We start from the raw sequence: 15,084 nt of genomic DNA on the forward strand, positions 1-15,084 counted from the left end.
TGTACAAATCAAATATACAGAATATGCACAATTAAAAGTAATATAAAGTTAATTAATGAAATATAATTTCAACAACTTCAATCCTTTATTCACTCAAGACCAATTCACTGGTATTTGAGGTTCAAAATCAGTATATACAAATGTACACAAACACAGTCAAGGATCACATGTACAGTAGGAGTAATAATGATGAAAAAGGGTTAAGTTAACAATACAATAGGTCGTTAAAGTTGGTTTCTGGAAGAACAGACTTTGAAGATTTTCTTAATAAATATTGACAAGTTTTTTTAGTTTTTCTACATTAAAAGTATTCATGAGCTCGTTAAATTTTATAATATTTGGGTTTTCATAATATCTCTTGGACAAAAACATTTTTCTATCGCGTTTACAAAATGTGTACATTCTAAAATATAATGGAATTCATCCCCAATGCTATTATCTCCAATCTTGTATAAATTGATTTTGTAATATTTCTTTAACTGTTGACTTTAGCCAGTTATAACTACATATTGTTTGATTTTCCAATATATAAGACAACCCGCACGAGTTGAGTATATCATGAACACATTTTATCCATGGATGTATAAAAGATCCATTTTTGTAACATCTATAAAAATAACAATAGATTACATTAGTGAGTTTACAATCGTGGGCTGTCAAAACTTTTGCCCAGTACATTATCATTTTAATTTTAACAAAGAGTGGCAATGGGTACCTAAACCTTGAGTCTTGAATTTTTCTTGATACTTGAAGAAATACAATTCAAAACAGCCTTTTTTCGTTTAATGAATGGGTGAAATTAATTACAGTTCATCAAATTAATTAGTACATAGAAAGTACTGGTCATGAGACACAATGATTGAGGACTGACTGCTGTATGTACACGTACTACTATAGAATACTAACAGGACACGCGCATGCTACTAGTTACACGACAACTCATTAGCAGCACGTGTAAAAGAGATGTGACGTTTTCTCTGTTGACAAACAACATCGTGTACATGCAGCTCTCGTGCTGACATTTGACAAAACAACATCAGCCAACTTGTCTGTTGACCTAATTGTCCGTGTTTTCTGTCCGGTGTCATCCTCTGTAGCTAATGAGGACATAGAATAACCCGTTGTATTTTTTGTCATACCAATTAAGAAATGAAAATATTCTGCTGAACAAGATGTCAAGAATCCCCGTTTCTGCTGATGATTTACTTAATTGGAAGCTTCTCTTTCTATTACTGAGTAACAAATGAAGTCGTATGGAGAAATTGATACACTTAGCTTTGATACCAAACAGCATAAAACCGGGAAAATAAAATCCCGCTAAATGGCCATTGTAGAGAATGAATGTTGCTATAATATGGACGAAGTAATGAGATATATAGAGACAATAGACAGATTGTAGAAACCCTGTCAGAGGAATGGCCGATAAACAGTAGATACCAGGAATGGACTGCAAAGATATAGTTTTTATGAATTTGATACCGCTTATTGCATTCTAAATCTCATTTGTTTTTCCGATTCTTTGAGGCATTCGTTTGTTTTATTTTCTTGTTAGGTCCTGGTTTTTGCTATAATTACAAACAGATTGGTACACACATTTTTAATCAAGACCTACCCCCTTTTCAACCCCCCTAACCACAAACTGTCCGTCGATTTATCATTTGTAACTTGAAGGGAAAATCAAAAAACAAAAAAATATCTGATTAATCCTGTCTCCATAAAACGTGCTAATTACCGCAAAATTAACAGTGTTTCTTAATGGTGAAACGATTGTCGCCGACGATCGATTGTCGATCGTTTATGGGCTGCCGATTCCGATTATCGATTACGAATTTTATGATCGATTGTCGCTACAATAAACATGTGTAAGAGTAAAACGAAACAAACACGTACGCATTAATAATACGATGGTAGTCATGATACAATTGAAAACGAAACAAGAGAAAATGGCGTCCGAGGTCGACGACGAGATAAATAACAACGAGATGGAAATATTTCCCTACCCGGGGAAGGCAAAATCTGATGTGTGGAAGTTCTTTGGCTTTCTCAAAAAGACGGATGGTCCACCGATAAAAGCTAATTTGGACATGACTACGGCGATTTGCCGAGTATGCAAGAAAAAGTATGCAAACAAAGGTAACTGTGGATCGAAGCCGTTGTTCATTTAGAGTAAAGTTCACTTAACGAAACGATTTATTTAAGCAAATAATTTGATATTATATGACACACTATTAATGTCTAATTATAAAAATAACGATTTTCAGGGAACACGACGAATTTTCGGATGCACATCGATGGCGAACATTACGGTGACTTGGAACCTAAATTAAAACAAAAGAGTCAGCCCCGTCTTGATAGCTTCCTCAAAACAAACAAACCTGTTGGGAAAATAAGTCCAGAAAGGCAGTCAACAATTGACGATGCATTAAACAAAATGATCGTTGGCAAGGTTTTACCTGTGAGCATTGTTGACAACATCTACTTCAGGGCCTTTGTGGAACTCTTAGATCCGAGGTATGTGTAAAATTGTTGAATGTTTATGTTCCAAAATATATGAAATTTTATTAATGGCTAATGCCTAATGGTTATATATGATTTTATGAAATTAATATCGGTTATAATATTATATCACAGTCTTGTATGTATAAATATATATGATTTATGTGCAAGAATTTAGAAAATAAATTAAATTATTTGCACATTAAAATTTTATAAAAATAAAACATGTTAAAAATGTTGTAAAATTGTTATAAATATAAAAAATAAATAAATATTGAATGTTTGAGATAATCATGAAATATTATGCCTTATGTCATATTTCAGATACCAGGTACCTTCCCGGCCAACTGTCATCAAACGATTAGAAGAAAAAAAGTTGAAAGTTGAAGACAAACTTAAAAGCCAGTTGAAGCTCTCTGCAGATATATCTATAACACATGATGGCTGGACAAGCTTGAACACAGAGTCATATTACACAACAACTGTACATTTTATTGACAATGATTGGTGTTTGCAAAGTGCTGTTTTAGGAACAATAAAACTTGCAGGGAGTCACACAGGTCAGAACATAGCTAACGAACTTAAAAATACACAAGATCGTTGGTCCCTTCCTAAACCAACTGCAACCTCAGACAACGCAGCAAATGAACAAAAGGCTTATGAAATTCTTGGTTGGAATAGATTTGGATGTTATGGACATCGAATCAATCTGATAGTGAAAAACTCTCTGTCATTTCCTGAGGTAACCAGAGTTTTAGGGAAGGCCAGAACACTGGTAGGTTTTTTCCATAAATCCAGTAGCATGACAGATATGCTGCATGAAAAGCAAAAATTACTATTTAGTGACAGTAAAGTGGGACACAGGCTTCTGATTGATGTGGCAACCAGATGGAACTCAACTCTGTTCATGCTACAACGTCTCCTTGAACAAGCACCAGTTCTTATGGCCTTAGCTAATGATACATCCTTGCCCAAGCATGCCAGTACAACTCTCAAGAACTCTGTATTCAATTTTGACGAGTTGACCTTGGTTGAAAACATGGTGAAGATTCTTGTCCCATTTGAAAAAGCTACCACCCTTGTTTGTGCAGATCAGCATCCCACCATGCACAAAGTCCTTCCCATAGTTACAAAACTTATGCGAGCAACTGAGATTTCGGATGATGATGCAGCAGTTATAAAGAAGATAAAACAGAAAATGCTAGCAGAGATGAGCAAAAGAACACAATCAGAAGATATTTCTCTTATGGCCTGTTTGTTGAATCCTTTTACAAAAGGCCTAGACTTTGTATCAGAAGAGAGAGAAAAGGCACATGGTCTCCTGAGAGGATTGGTATGTGGAATTACCATTGTTAAGAAAGAGAAAGACACCCAAGAGGCACCTGAAGGAGAAGTCTCAGCAGAAAAAGATAATAATGTTCCTGCTCTTCCAAACCTAAACTTACCTGATAATGAGACTGGCCATGAAGTCCATGATCTTTCTCAGCCATCTGCTGCGAAAAAACTGAAATCAGCCGACACTGATGATTGGTTAGAGGATGTGGTATGTGTAGGAGAAAGTTTAGATGTAGGAAGTGCTGCAGAGCATGAGATTGAAAGATACCTAGGTTGTCAGATTGATGCAGTTGATCATAATTTAACTGTGTTGGAATGGTGGAAGAAAAATTCTCTATTTTTTCCTAGGATCTCAATACTGGCCAAAAAATTTCTGGCCATCCCGGCATCATCTGTGTCATCTGAGAGGGTTTTTAGTCTTGGGGGACAAATTGTTTCTAAGAAAAGATGCAGACTCAGCCACAGCAATGTGGACTTATTCATTTTTTTAAACAAAAACATGAAGTACTGGTAGTCTGGTAGATGTGTGATGCCATTATGAATTCTTGAACAGATCAGATCTAGTCAAACATTTTAGACAGTTTATTTCTTATGGAAAAAAATGTTTCTCTTTTCCAAGTCCTTTATTGTTATTTTTTGTTATTAATGCAACAGAGAGTTGTCTTATAATGTTGAGATTAAACTCAAATTACTTAATATGTGTTGTCCTTAGTTTGTTCTATGCATAAAAAATGCTAAACAGAAATTGAATTTTGTGAATAATTTATTTACTGATTATTTCGATCATTGATCGATTATGCTTCTCCGATTTTAACCGATTATCGATTTTAAAAATTTTCCGATTATTCAACACTAGTGTTTCTGAATCCGAACTGACTTAATTTTACAGAAATATTGACAGATGTAAAAAGTTTATTAAAGCCTGACACTTGTGGATTAATTTGTCATATTTAACAAGACCTATCAAATTTTCGTGGAACACGAGACATTTTGATTAAGTTGCAGCAGACGATCTGATTTCTTCCGCCAGATAATGAACCGTAAAAGTTCCACCATTTCTACGTTTCAGTTGTATTGACAATTGACACTGACGCGTATTTTATTCTTCCTTCGGTTCATCTAATGTCCGAAATTTTCCAGTCTATCTATCTCAAGATGTTCTTAACTGTAGCTAATTAAAATATTGAATTGATTCTTCAATTTTTTCAAACGTACAATATGGTTTTAATGCATTGCTATTTCAGACGAACAGTATGATTTTTTTAATAATGTACAAAATTATGTTAGAATAGAAATGATTGCAGTATTTAAAATTTAGGCAACAGACGAATTTGAAAATTAGACTTGTGCCCCATCAACAGAAGAGTAAAAAAAAAACCCTGTTTATATTTTATCATTTCTAAGACATATTTCGTCTTGTTGTCACATTCTGTAAATTCTTTGAAGTTCCAGTAAAATACAGGTTTGGTATGGAACCTTTCAATTTGGCAAATTTCACTGCTATAAAATTATAAATCCTCTTTTTGAACTAAAATCTTTATTGCACCCGGTCATAAATCTCTTCTGCTGTTGGAAGAGAACGGAAAAAATATCTTTACATCTTTTAATTTGTTCGGAAGGTGTAAACATATTTTCTACCTTATTTTGAATAACCCCTCGGTGTAAACCTAATCTACGCCGGACCTTTGAAGTGAAAATTATCTATAAATGCAATAAATTTAAACTTAAACGGTTCATTTCACACTTTCTTTAGCCAAATTACTGTACGGTCCCATAGCCCCTACGGGATTGTTTCGACTTTACAGTTTCTTTTAAAAGTTTTACGAGCGCCCAGCGCTGACCAGCAGCCATAGGGCAGAGTCTACTTATGCCTAATTTTCTAGCAATGAAACAGATAACACCCTCATCATGGCCGTGGTGTAATTACAAGATAAATAACAATAGAACTCAACAGATCGAAAATAAACGCACCGCTTTGATCCCGCCAAATCGAATTAGTCCGGCGACCCGTCTCCTAGGGTAGTCGGGTAGAATTTTTAATACGGTAGTTCACACGAGGAACAATATCCGGATTTTCCGTGTGAAACAAGATTACCCAAGTTCCATTAGGGTTCCATCAAATATTCAATCGTTGGTTGCCTACCATTAAGTAACCTCGCTGTTAGAACCCATATGCTTATTTTCCTCTTCTGATGATTTTCTTTCACCTTTTTTAGTCATTAAATACGGAGTCATAATCGAAGGTCATTTACACTTGTAGACTATAAGACATATGCCAGGATTTCACCTCGATATAACTTGCCTTGATTTGGACAATCCATATAGACATTGAACCTGTATCCAGTCCTAAATCACAACTACCCATAATAAATGAACAAAAATAAATAAACCTTTTGTTGATCTTAAGTTTACATTATGTATATCCCTTTTTTTATTTTTCACTTTAATGATTAAGACAAAATTTAGGAAAGAATACCATTGATTAATTATCACGTACAAAATGACAAAAGCAATATCTATTACGATATACCGGTATTCTAATGCAAAATATGGTTGTCAAGACATCTTTGGCTTAGGAGATAGAATCTACAACACACCAGAATCTGAAAAGTCTTAATATTTACAGATAAAACAACCAACTTCATAGAACATTTTAAAAGAAAAAAGAGCAAGATGAATGACCGAATTATCCGTTATACTGAAAAATGAATATTACGCATTGCATTTCTAATTACACATTGTTTTCTAATTGTTTAATCATAAACACATTATGCAAACGAGGAGAACCTGAAAGAAATAGAAAGGGGGCATTGAAACATTAAACAAAATCTTAATTTTGTTTACTCCATTAATTTTAATGAATTTGAAATACTGTGTTAAAATTTGACGATAAATCACCTTTCTACACATTAAAACTCAACCCCTCTTTGTCACATTTGAACAAATTTTTCTGTTTTTTCTGTCATACGTTTTAATTATGAATCATTACTCGTGTCAGCTTCATTAACAAGGGGCTAACAAAACCGTTTGACAAAATTACGACTTTTTAATGTTTCGATGTAAGTTTAAAATGTACCCCCGAAAAAAAACCCAAATCTGCCAGGTAAGTATATACCGCAATAAATAACCATCGAACAAGGTTGACGAACATGGCTGTTGTTGGAGAGTACCGTAGTAGTATCCGGAATAAATCAATGTCACGAGTCTCGTTGTTGTAATCGTCCTGTTTTACACATGTACATTGCGTTGGCAGGTATTGTGTCAGAAATTAGTACTATGTTAACAGACTGGGTCCCATAAATCACGTGAAATATATTTCATTAATATCGTGGGAAATAATTAGGAGTAAATTTAAAAAGACAAAAATATTGTTGTTCGTCGTTGAAAATAGATTATCTTGGCTGGGTGGGGCAAATGTGCCATAATCTATACATTGAATAGTTTTAGCTTTACATGTATAAGTAATTGTTGCTGATAAAGAGGATAATGAGAAAGAGGATAATGAGAGAGAGAGAGAGAGAGAGAGAGAGAGAGAGAGAGAGCTGATATTTATTGAATAAGTTCAATAGGATTGGACAACAGGCGTTTCCTCTCCTTTTATCATATTTATTTTATTATACATTTACAAATAGGTCTGGGTTTTAGTTTTTTGTCTTTTGTTATTTTCTATTGTATCGATCGTCTTCAAAATGGAAAAAATCGACAGCGTTCATCAGTTTGAGCATGAAAACCTTTTCTATTATTGAGAATTATTGCCACAATGGGATGCCCCTTCGGCTTGAATAGAGCACCATCATAAAACAACTTTTTAAAAGGGGACGTAAAGTATTTGTGCTAATTATCATAAAAACTTCATCAATTCGTCGCATTGGGTTGATTTAGAATCTTTTAATTCCCAGTGAGAAGAATCGACTAAGGCGCTAAGCCCTGTAGATATATAATTAAGAATTGAATAGTATTTAACCTACCGGTACTAATTCTGATAAACCCGAGTAATTTCACGCAATATTGTGAGCTTGTTTGAAGTTGCGCCGATAAATTGGTGTAAATAGTTGCACCTTTTTTGAGAGTTCTATATGGCGTTGTCTTAGTTGCTAAAATAACAATCATTGAAGGTGGGAACGTTTTCTGGATAAGAATGGAAGAAAAAATGGCCAGGAATGTACACGCTGTGAAAAACAAAATTAATAAAGCATAGAAAACTCGAGTAATGTTTCCATTTGTCTCGATATAGTTAAACGCAAACAAAAAATAAAGTTAATCACCAACAACATAAATTAAATGTAGCTTTATATAAAATTCTACATTTAAACCTTCATCTGTCTGGATTATTCAAGCCAGTGAATGTATTGAATCTTTTGGCCCACAGTGACTCCATTTTTTTCAAATGTCCTTAATTGTCACATTCTATTTCAAAAAAAATAATGTTTACAGTTGTATCTGAAAAATATTTAAACAGGATATTGTAACCACATGGAATAAATATCGACAAAAAGAAGTTTGCATTTGATTTTTTAGGTTCTATTTCATTTAAAGAAAAGCTGAAGTGATTTGTGATTCTAAAAATAATATTCATAATATGCATGTGTTAAAGTGGATATATATTTCCAATACTCAAAGAGGAAAGACCTCATTATAAAGCAAATGATACTATCAATTTACACAGATCTCTTAAAATACATCAGATTTGTTGAGATTTTCCTTTTTATCAATACAAAGCATCATACCGTTAAAATTCAGATGGGCGAAAAGTTTTAAAAGTTTCCAAACGCGAGCTACAAAGTTTCATAAAAATTTACGCTTATTTAGAATTATGGTTTCAACTATTGAACATCAAACGGATTCAGTGCTGTAATGGGGCATAGGAAGACTTTTGAAGTGAAATAATTTTATTGCAGTTCACTGTATTAATGATTGACCCCATTCACTGATCTTACTATCCGGCGTAATTCTAATGTCTTACAATAAATAGTATTCTAAGTAACTATTAAATCTTCAAAAGCGCTTAGGTAATAAAATGCAGTTTAAGTCTGTAAAACCGGCATTATTTACTTTAATCATCGACTTTTGCATTCCCTCTTCTAGAAATTCCAGTTTTATTGTCCTACTTTTCCCCCTGCAAGTTACATATTATTAAATCCAGTGTTATAAATTAATTTTATAAATGTTATTTTTTGATCTTGTGGTATATGAAATTATGTTATTAAAAAAACAAATTTGTTTTCCGAGAGATAAAAGAAAATTTACTGATAACCATATCATTGACATGTAATAGCGGGATTTTTGCGTCGACCAATCAAATTCCGCAATGTTGCTTCGCTCCGCCCCCCGCGGTCAAGAGAGCGCGAAACTCCGCCCTAATCTTGTTATCGATGCGCAATTGACAGTCGAAATGAGACATTTTTCACAGGTTTGCTATTTGATTTATTGAGGTAATTACTCTATCAATGAATATGTTTAGGTTTTTACGCCTGATTACCTGGGAAAATGCTGTCTATAAGAGAGTCATCATGGAACATTAAGATCAGAGCATTGACTCGCCTCAGTGAGAAAGGACCTAACTACCCACCATCTCCTAGCCAAGTCTTTTGGATGACATTAATGTGCATATTATTGCCTGCTTGTATCTGATTATTTCAAGGAAAAGGCAATCAGAAACTTTTGTTGTTTTTGTGTGGAATTATCCGAACTATTGACTAGAGCAGATTTTTTGTGAATTTGACTTTATCTGAACAATCGCCAAACATGCAGGGTTCGGTACCTTCTTCTCCCAACCAGAGTCTGAGCGACTCCTCCGGCACAGAAGAGAGCCTGAAGAATATGTCGGATGACGGCACCGGGAAGTTGGAGAAGTCCCTGGAAAGTTTCCCAGAGTCCCCCCGCTCCGAGTGTTCCGACTCCAGCTCCGGTATAGACACACCTGACAAAAGATACTCCGGAAAATGGAAAGGTGAGTTTTCCTTGACCATTTTTTCAATAGAAAATCATTAATATTTTCAATCCATTATTAATAATATTCACTTTTTAACCATCTCTCTTTCTCTCTCCCTCTCTCATTCATTATAACGCACGTATTCAATTTAAATTTTACGATCTTTATTAAGTCAGACTATAAAAACTAATTAGTTAATCTATTTTTGGGTCGTCTTTCTAAGCCCTCCTGACAAGAACTTTGCTACTAGCATAATATATCAAAGTCTATTTACCTGAAAATGATGGCACTCCTAATGTGAAATATATAATGTACAATATATTAGCACCAACGTTTTCCCCGACATAAACAGGTCCCCTTGTGGCGAGCCTAAATTTGTTTCTCATTATTTTCGAATTATACCTCCAACATCTAGTCTTCATGGAGATTTTTGAAATATTATAATGTCAAGTTTTTAAAGTTAATGCATTTTTCAATGACCGAATTATTTAAAATAACATACATTACATTTATAGTTAATTATAATATATCTTATGTCTTGTTTAGACACCGAGCAATCTTCATTTAATATGATATAACTATGATAAAGATAGTATGCTACTTTATTTGTTAATTTAATTTCAAAATTCAACATATCTAGTTTGCTGGGTTTTTCCTTACATGGGTACAAAATATGAATAAATAATTATTTGACGTTTTCCCCCTATTTTCTTCCTAAACATTAGCTTGACTTTCTTTCTTGGTGCATATTTAAGTAATGACAAATTGTTTACTTGTAAGAAGGATGTGAAATTTTCTGCCTCACAACTTTCTTCCTTAAAATGAATTTTAGCATGAACATGGCTTTGTGTATGCTTAATCATATTACATTGCGAGTCTGTGTTAGCTAACAAATTCTCGCTTAATTTAATATTGGACATTTCACATTAAAACAATCGGATACTGAGCTATGGTTTCTGATGGAACGATCACACACCCTAACATTATTTCACTCTAAACTTTCATAATATATTTTTGGTGTACAAAAATTTGAAATTCCATTATATACTTGAAAATATTATCTTTAAGTTGTTAAGAAAATATTTATCCTTCAGTTATTAAACAGCCTTTTGGTAAACAATAACGTAATTATGACGAAAAAACAACCGCAATAAAAGAAGTAGATTCGTAATAACTTTATATTTTACGTAATTTAGATTAAACTATAATTTCCTGTTTGTCAAATGCTTTTTATAGTAATTTATTTCAAGAAAAGGTAGATCAGATAAAATTCGCTAGCGTCCTCTCACCTGTCTCGGGCTTCGGACGGACAAACATTCTGTAGCCAATCAGGTTTTGCAACATTCTCTTCTACTTTCATGATAGCCGGTTGTAATGGCTTTTTTTGTCCTCGAAAATCTGATAAAGTATTTCAAGTTTAATGTTGTATAAAACGGTAAGCTATAAAATGCCTTTCATTAGACTAAATAGACTCGAGGTATAGAAATTCCATTTGGAGGACCCTCTTTGAAGTATGATGATTTGGCAATCACTCGCAAGCAAAAAAAGGGGGGATTCCAAGAGCTAATCTGTTCATCTTAGCTGATGTGTCGTGCGATGAAAAGAAATTAACTTGTACAATGAAAAACTTTCTCTAATTTTTTTTTCATTCTTAGCGAATTAAACGAGCAAAATCTGGAAATTGCATGTCTAATATGAGAATTTTACCCCGATCATAAATAGCCAAACCACGTTAGCTTTGCACATCAATTGAAGTTTTTTCTTAACAAGAAATAGATAGGGACATTTTATTTGTCGTTCGAATGCGTCCTTAATCGCAAACAGGGTCCTTTTATTGGGCTATAATTCGTTTAGGTAATCTTTTGACGCTGGTCTTTCATCCTTTGGAGGGGGTAATTTAGCGGTAGTAATTTTACAAAATAGATCAATCCTTACTTTAACCACTAAAACTAAATTGGAATTGGGTATGTTTTATTTATCTAATCCCTTTCCCCATCTCCCAGGGGCCATCAGTTTTATTTTGACTAATTCTTTTCATTATCTTGGGTCTACTTCTACTATAAAACTAGATAAAATCGGGCGGCCATTTGCTTTCCCTCTTAATTTTGTCATCGCCCTGTTAGGTCCAGCTTTTAAAATTAAACACCCTTTCGGGGTTATCTAAGAAAAATATTGACTTTAAGAGCTAATTTGTATTTTTCGAACTGTTTCATTAGATGTTATTTAAACAACTCTTTTTCGTAAACATTGCGCGGATTGACAATTATTCCAAACAATAATTGTATAAACATTTTCTTTGCAAACAAATAAATTGACTACTTATTTTTACAATAACGGCAATTCGCACGCGACTGAGAAAAGATTAAGACCAGCTAATCTGAAAGAGTAGGCGCAATCTGGAGGTGAAATGAAATATACACATTAATCTTGCTTTGTCATTATTTTGCTTCATTTTTTCAAACAGAAAACACGATTTCTGGTTTTTACCGTTGGCAATACAAACAATCCAAAATAAGCTTTATCTAAACATTATCGCCCGTTTGCAAGCTGAATTAAAATAAAACAGATAAAAAAAATCTGCAATAGTAGATATTACTTTTATGATCGACTCCAATCAGTGCATGATGGATTGCATCTCATTTACATTGCAAATAATTATCAAACAATAATAGAATTACAACTATTTGTTTATGCTAAGGTAATTAGAAGGATCAAAGAAGATGGGAATAATTCAATTATTGCGGTTCACCTGGGTTATATGTCCGAAGGGTTTTGTTAATTGCTCTTTTCTTCATTTTCTGCGGTACCGTTTTATAATCATAACGTCTGCTTCCTTGAGGTACAGTCACGTGACTTAATCTCGTCTGCTAATTAACACATTTTATATATTCATCAAAAGATTTCTGACCTCGGGTATTGTTAGTGGATAAAAAAAAATTGGTTTTGATGAAATCAAATTAAAGATAAAATTTGACGGTTCGTGCCCATCGTCTGTAATAAACACAACTAAAGTTTCATAAACTAGATGGTTTTAAAAGTTGTGCGGGAAATAATTCACTTTTATTCAGGAGCATATTTTAGTATGTGTTAAACCTTTTGCAATTTCTTTGAAGTGCAATTTTAATGTATTTCGGTAAAACTTGAAGGGACTTAGTGAAACGTTTAAGTGAACAATGATCATACAGGGACTTTTTCATGGTATTGATTCTCTTAACAAATGATAATTTACTTGGAGGGTGTTTTCGGACACAGTCATAATCCATTTGTTCGCAATCTTTTAAAAGATATTTATATACAGGCCGAGACAATCTGAGAACCGAATCAACCTTATTGGGGGAGGGGGAACATAAAATGAAACAAATAAACACGACAGGCCACCATAAGCAGGCTTCAGAAATCCTCCCAATCACACCTGCAGCCATCAATAGCTTAGCGATGTAAACGATTTCCAATTTCGAAAATCAAAGAGTTCCATCGATAATATAATTCTATTCGTTCCAAGTCATAAATCAAATGAGGAAAATATTGCGCGCGAATGCACGCGCAAAAATTCCTGACTGCCTGCAATAATAATGCTTAAGTTTGAATGAAAGTGATTTTATAGAGCCTGGTTAGGCCGCTAAATTGACTATTAATCCTTGACTAAAATTACACTTAAGTATCAACTGGAGTAATAACCATGTGTTCATTATCTTTCACAGAGAGCGCACAAGAAAGAGATATTCGCCGATACAGGACAGCTTTCACAAAAGAGCAACTGAACAGATTGGAAAAGGAATTCCTCAAGGAGAACTACGTCTCTCGTCCCAAAAGATGTGAACTCGCAGCCCAACTGAACCTCTCAGAGAGCACTATCAAGGTGTGTATCTCATCCAAAAATTTGCTTTGTTTACTTGATATGAATGATGTGATAACATTTATTTTCATCTGTTCACATTTCAATGTTCTTATTTGGATTATCATTTTATTGCAGGTCTGGTTCCAGAACCGTCGTATGAAGGACAAACGCCAGAGAATGGCCTTGACCTGGCCCTATGGAATCCCCCCAGATCCCCAGCTGTACGCCTACTTGGCCGCCGCCGCCGCTTCCTACCCCTACGGAGTTCCCAGTGCTACATCCCTTCCGTACCCCTCTTTAGGGCTCCATGGACTCCCATCTTCTGCTAGTTCAGCATTTACTCCGCTGTCTGTTCCTAGTCCGCTCCCGTCTCGTCTTGATATGCTCAACTCCCTGGCACACAGCAGTAGCCCACTCCACCGCCTGCCGGGACTGGATCATCTTTCCCAGATCTCTTCTCCACCCACCGGATTCCACATGCCTCCCAGAATGCATTTCCCTTGGATGGAACACAATCCCGCCATTTGTGGTGTGTCGTCTGGAAAGCCTTGCACGTGCCCTACTCCCGGCTCCATTGGACTGTCTTCCACGTCTATCTCCTCGCCCATGTCGGGCCTTTTCCCGCCACCACCCTTTACGTCATCTCCACTTCGCACTTCTCCACTGAGCTCACTGAGCTCCACACAACATCCACTCCTACAGAAAGGCGAGCTAGAAAGGTCGTGAGGTCACAATAACCGTTTAGACAATTTATTGCTTAAAATGTTGAGTGCGTGAGAGAATGAATGAAACCTAGATTGAATGAATAAGCTTTAAGTGATGAGAGTGAAAAGACCAATTTGAATACTCATGATGAATGGTCGTTTAATATTGCCAATGATCTTTTAGCAAATCCATGTAAATATAACTCTACCCTTAGTAGGCAGTCTTTGGTGACGCCTTGTTGCAGCAGACACAAATGTAGACACGTGATCACGTGACCCTTCGTTGTATTTATATATTATTTGATATGTTGTTTTAACTATGTATTGTTATTAAACAATTTAAATCCAAAATACATTAGTTTGTCAATTTTATTCTATATTCACTCAAGTGCAGTTCACTGGTATATGAGGTTCAACAAAAGTTTATACAAATGAACACACACACAAAAAAAGAAAAAGGATTAAAGTACAGTAGTAGTAATAAAGATAGAAAAGAATTGAGAGATACAATACAGTAGGCTGTATACTAGTAGGGTTTATTTTATGAAGAACAGACTGAACAAATTGTTAATAAATTTTGACAATTTTTTGTCCTTAATCCAATAAGTTTGCAGTGTGCATAGAAAAACAAAACCCGTGGAAATTTTTCCTAAATTATTTCGAATAAGAAAGATATTTGATATGCAGCAAATTGAAAAAAAAAAACGCATTTAAAAATGTATTGTATGGACAATATATATTGTTTCATATTTGGCTGAGCCACCATCGCCGGTAAAGAA

At 34.5% G+C, this 15,084-nt stretch overlaps 2 protein-coding genes and 1 long non-coding RNA gene across 3 annotated transcripts; 2 read left to right on the top strand and 1 right to left on the bottom strand.

Annotated features, from left to right (window-relative positions):
• The first annotated feature begins 1,752 nt into the window (after positions 1 to 1,752).
• LOC105326032 (E3 SUMO-protein ligase ZBED1-like) lies at positions 1,753 to 4,527 on the top strand. The gene is made up of 3 exons (XM_020066234.3): positions 1,753 to 2,133; positions 2,262 to 2,511; positions 2,821 to 4,527. The coding sequence occupies exons 1-3, from the start codon at positions 1,905 to 1,907 to the stop codon at positions 4,343 to 4,345; spliced, it is 2,004 nt and encodes a 667-aa protein (XP_019921793.3). The 5' UTR covers positions 1,753 to 1,904; the 3' UTR covers positions 4,346 to 4,527.
• A 3,590-nt stretch (positions 4,528 to 8,117) lies between these two features.
• On the bottom strand, positions 8,118 to 10,189 carry LOC117681849 (uncharacterized). Its single transcript, XR_004596446.2, has 3 exons — positions 10,038 to 10,189; positions 9,593 to 9,751; positions 8,118 to 8,238 (listed from the first exon to the last, which is right to left on the bottom strand). It is a non-coding gene; the product is annotated as an uncharacterized lncRNA (long non-coding RNA).
• LOC105327723 (homeobox even-skipped homolog protein 1) lies at positions 9,313 to 14,650 on the top strand. Its single transcript, XM_011428337.4, has 3 exons — positions 9,313 to 9,781; positions 13,465 to 13,622; positions 13,737 to 14,650. Exons 1-3 carry the CDS (start codon positions 9,577 to 9,579, stop codon positions 14,325 to 14,327), a joined length of 954 nt encoding a protein of 317 aa, XP_011426639.3. The 5' UTR covers positions 9,313 to 9,576; the 3' UTR covers positions 14,328 to 14,650.
• The last annotated feature ends 434 nt before the right edge of the window (positions 14,651 to 15,084 follow it).

This window comes from Magallana gigas, chromosome 5 (assembly GCF_963853765.1).
Source record: "Magallana gigas chromosome 5, xbMagGiga1.1, whole genome shotgun sequence".
Classification (NCBI taxonomy): Eukaryota; Metazoa; Mollusca; class Bivalvia; order Ostreida; family Ostreidae; genus Magallana; species Magallana gigas.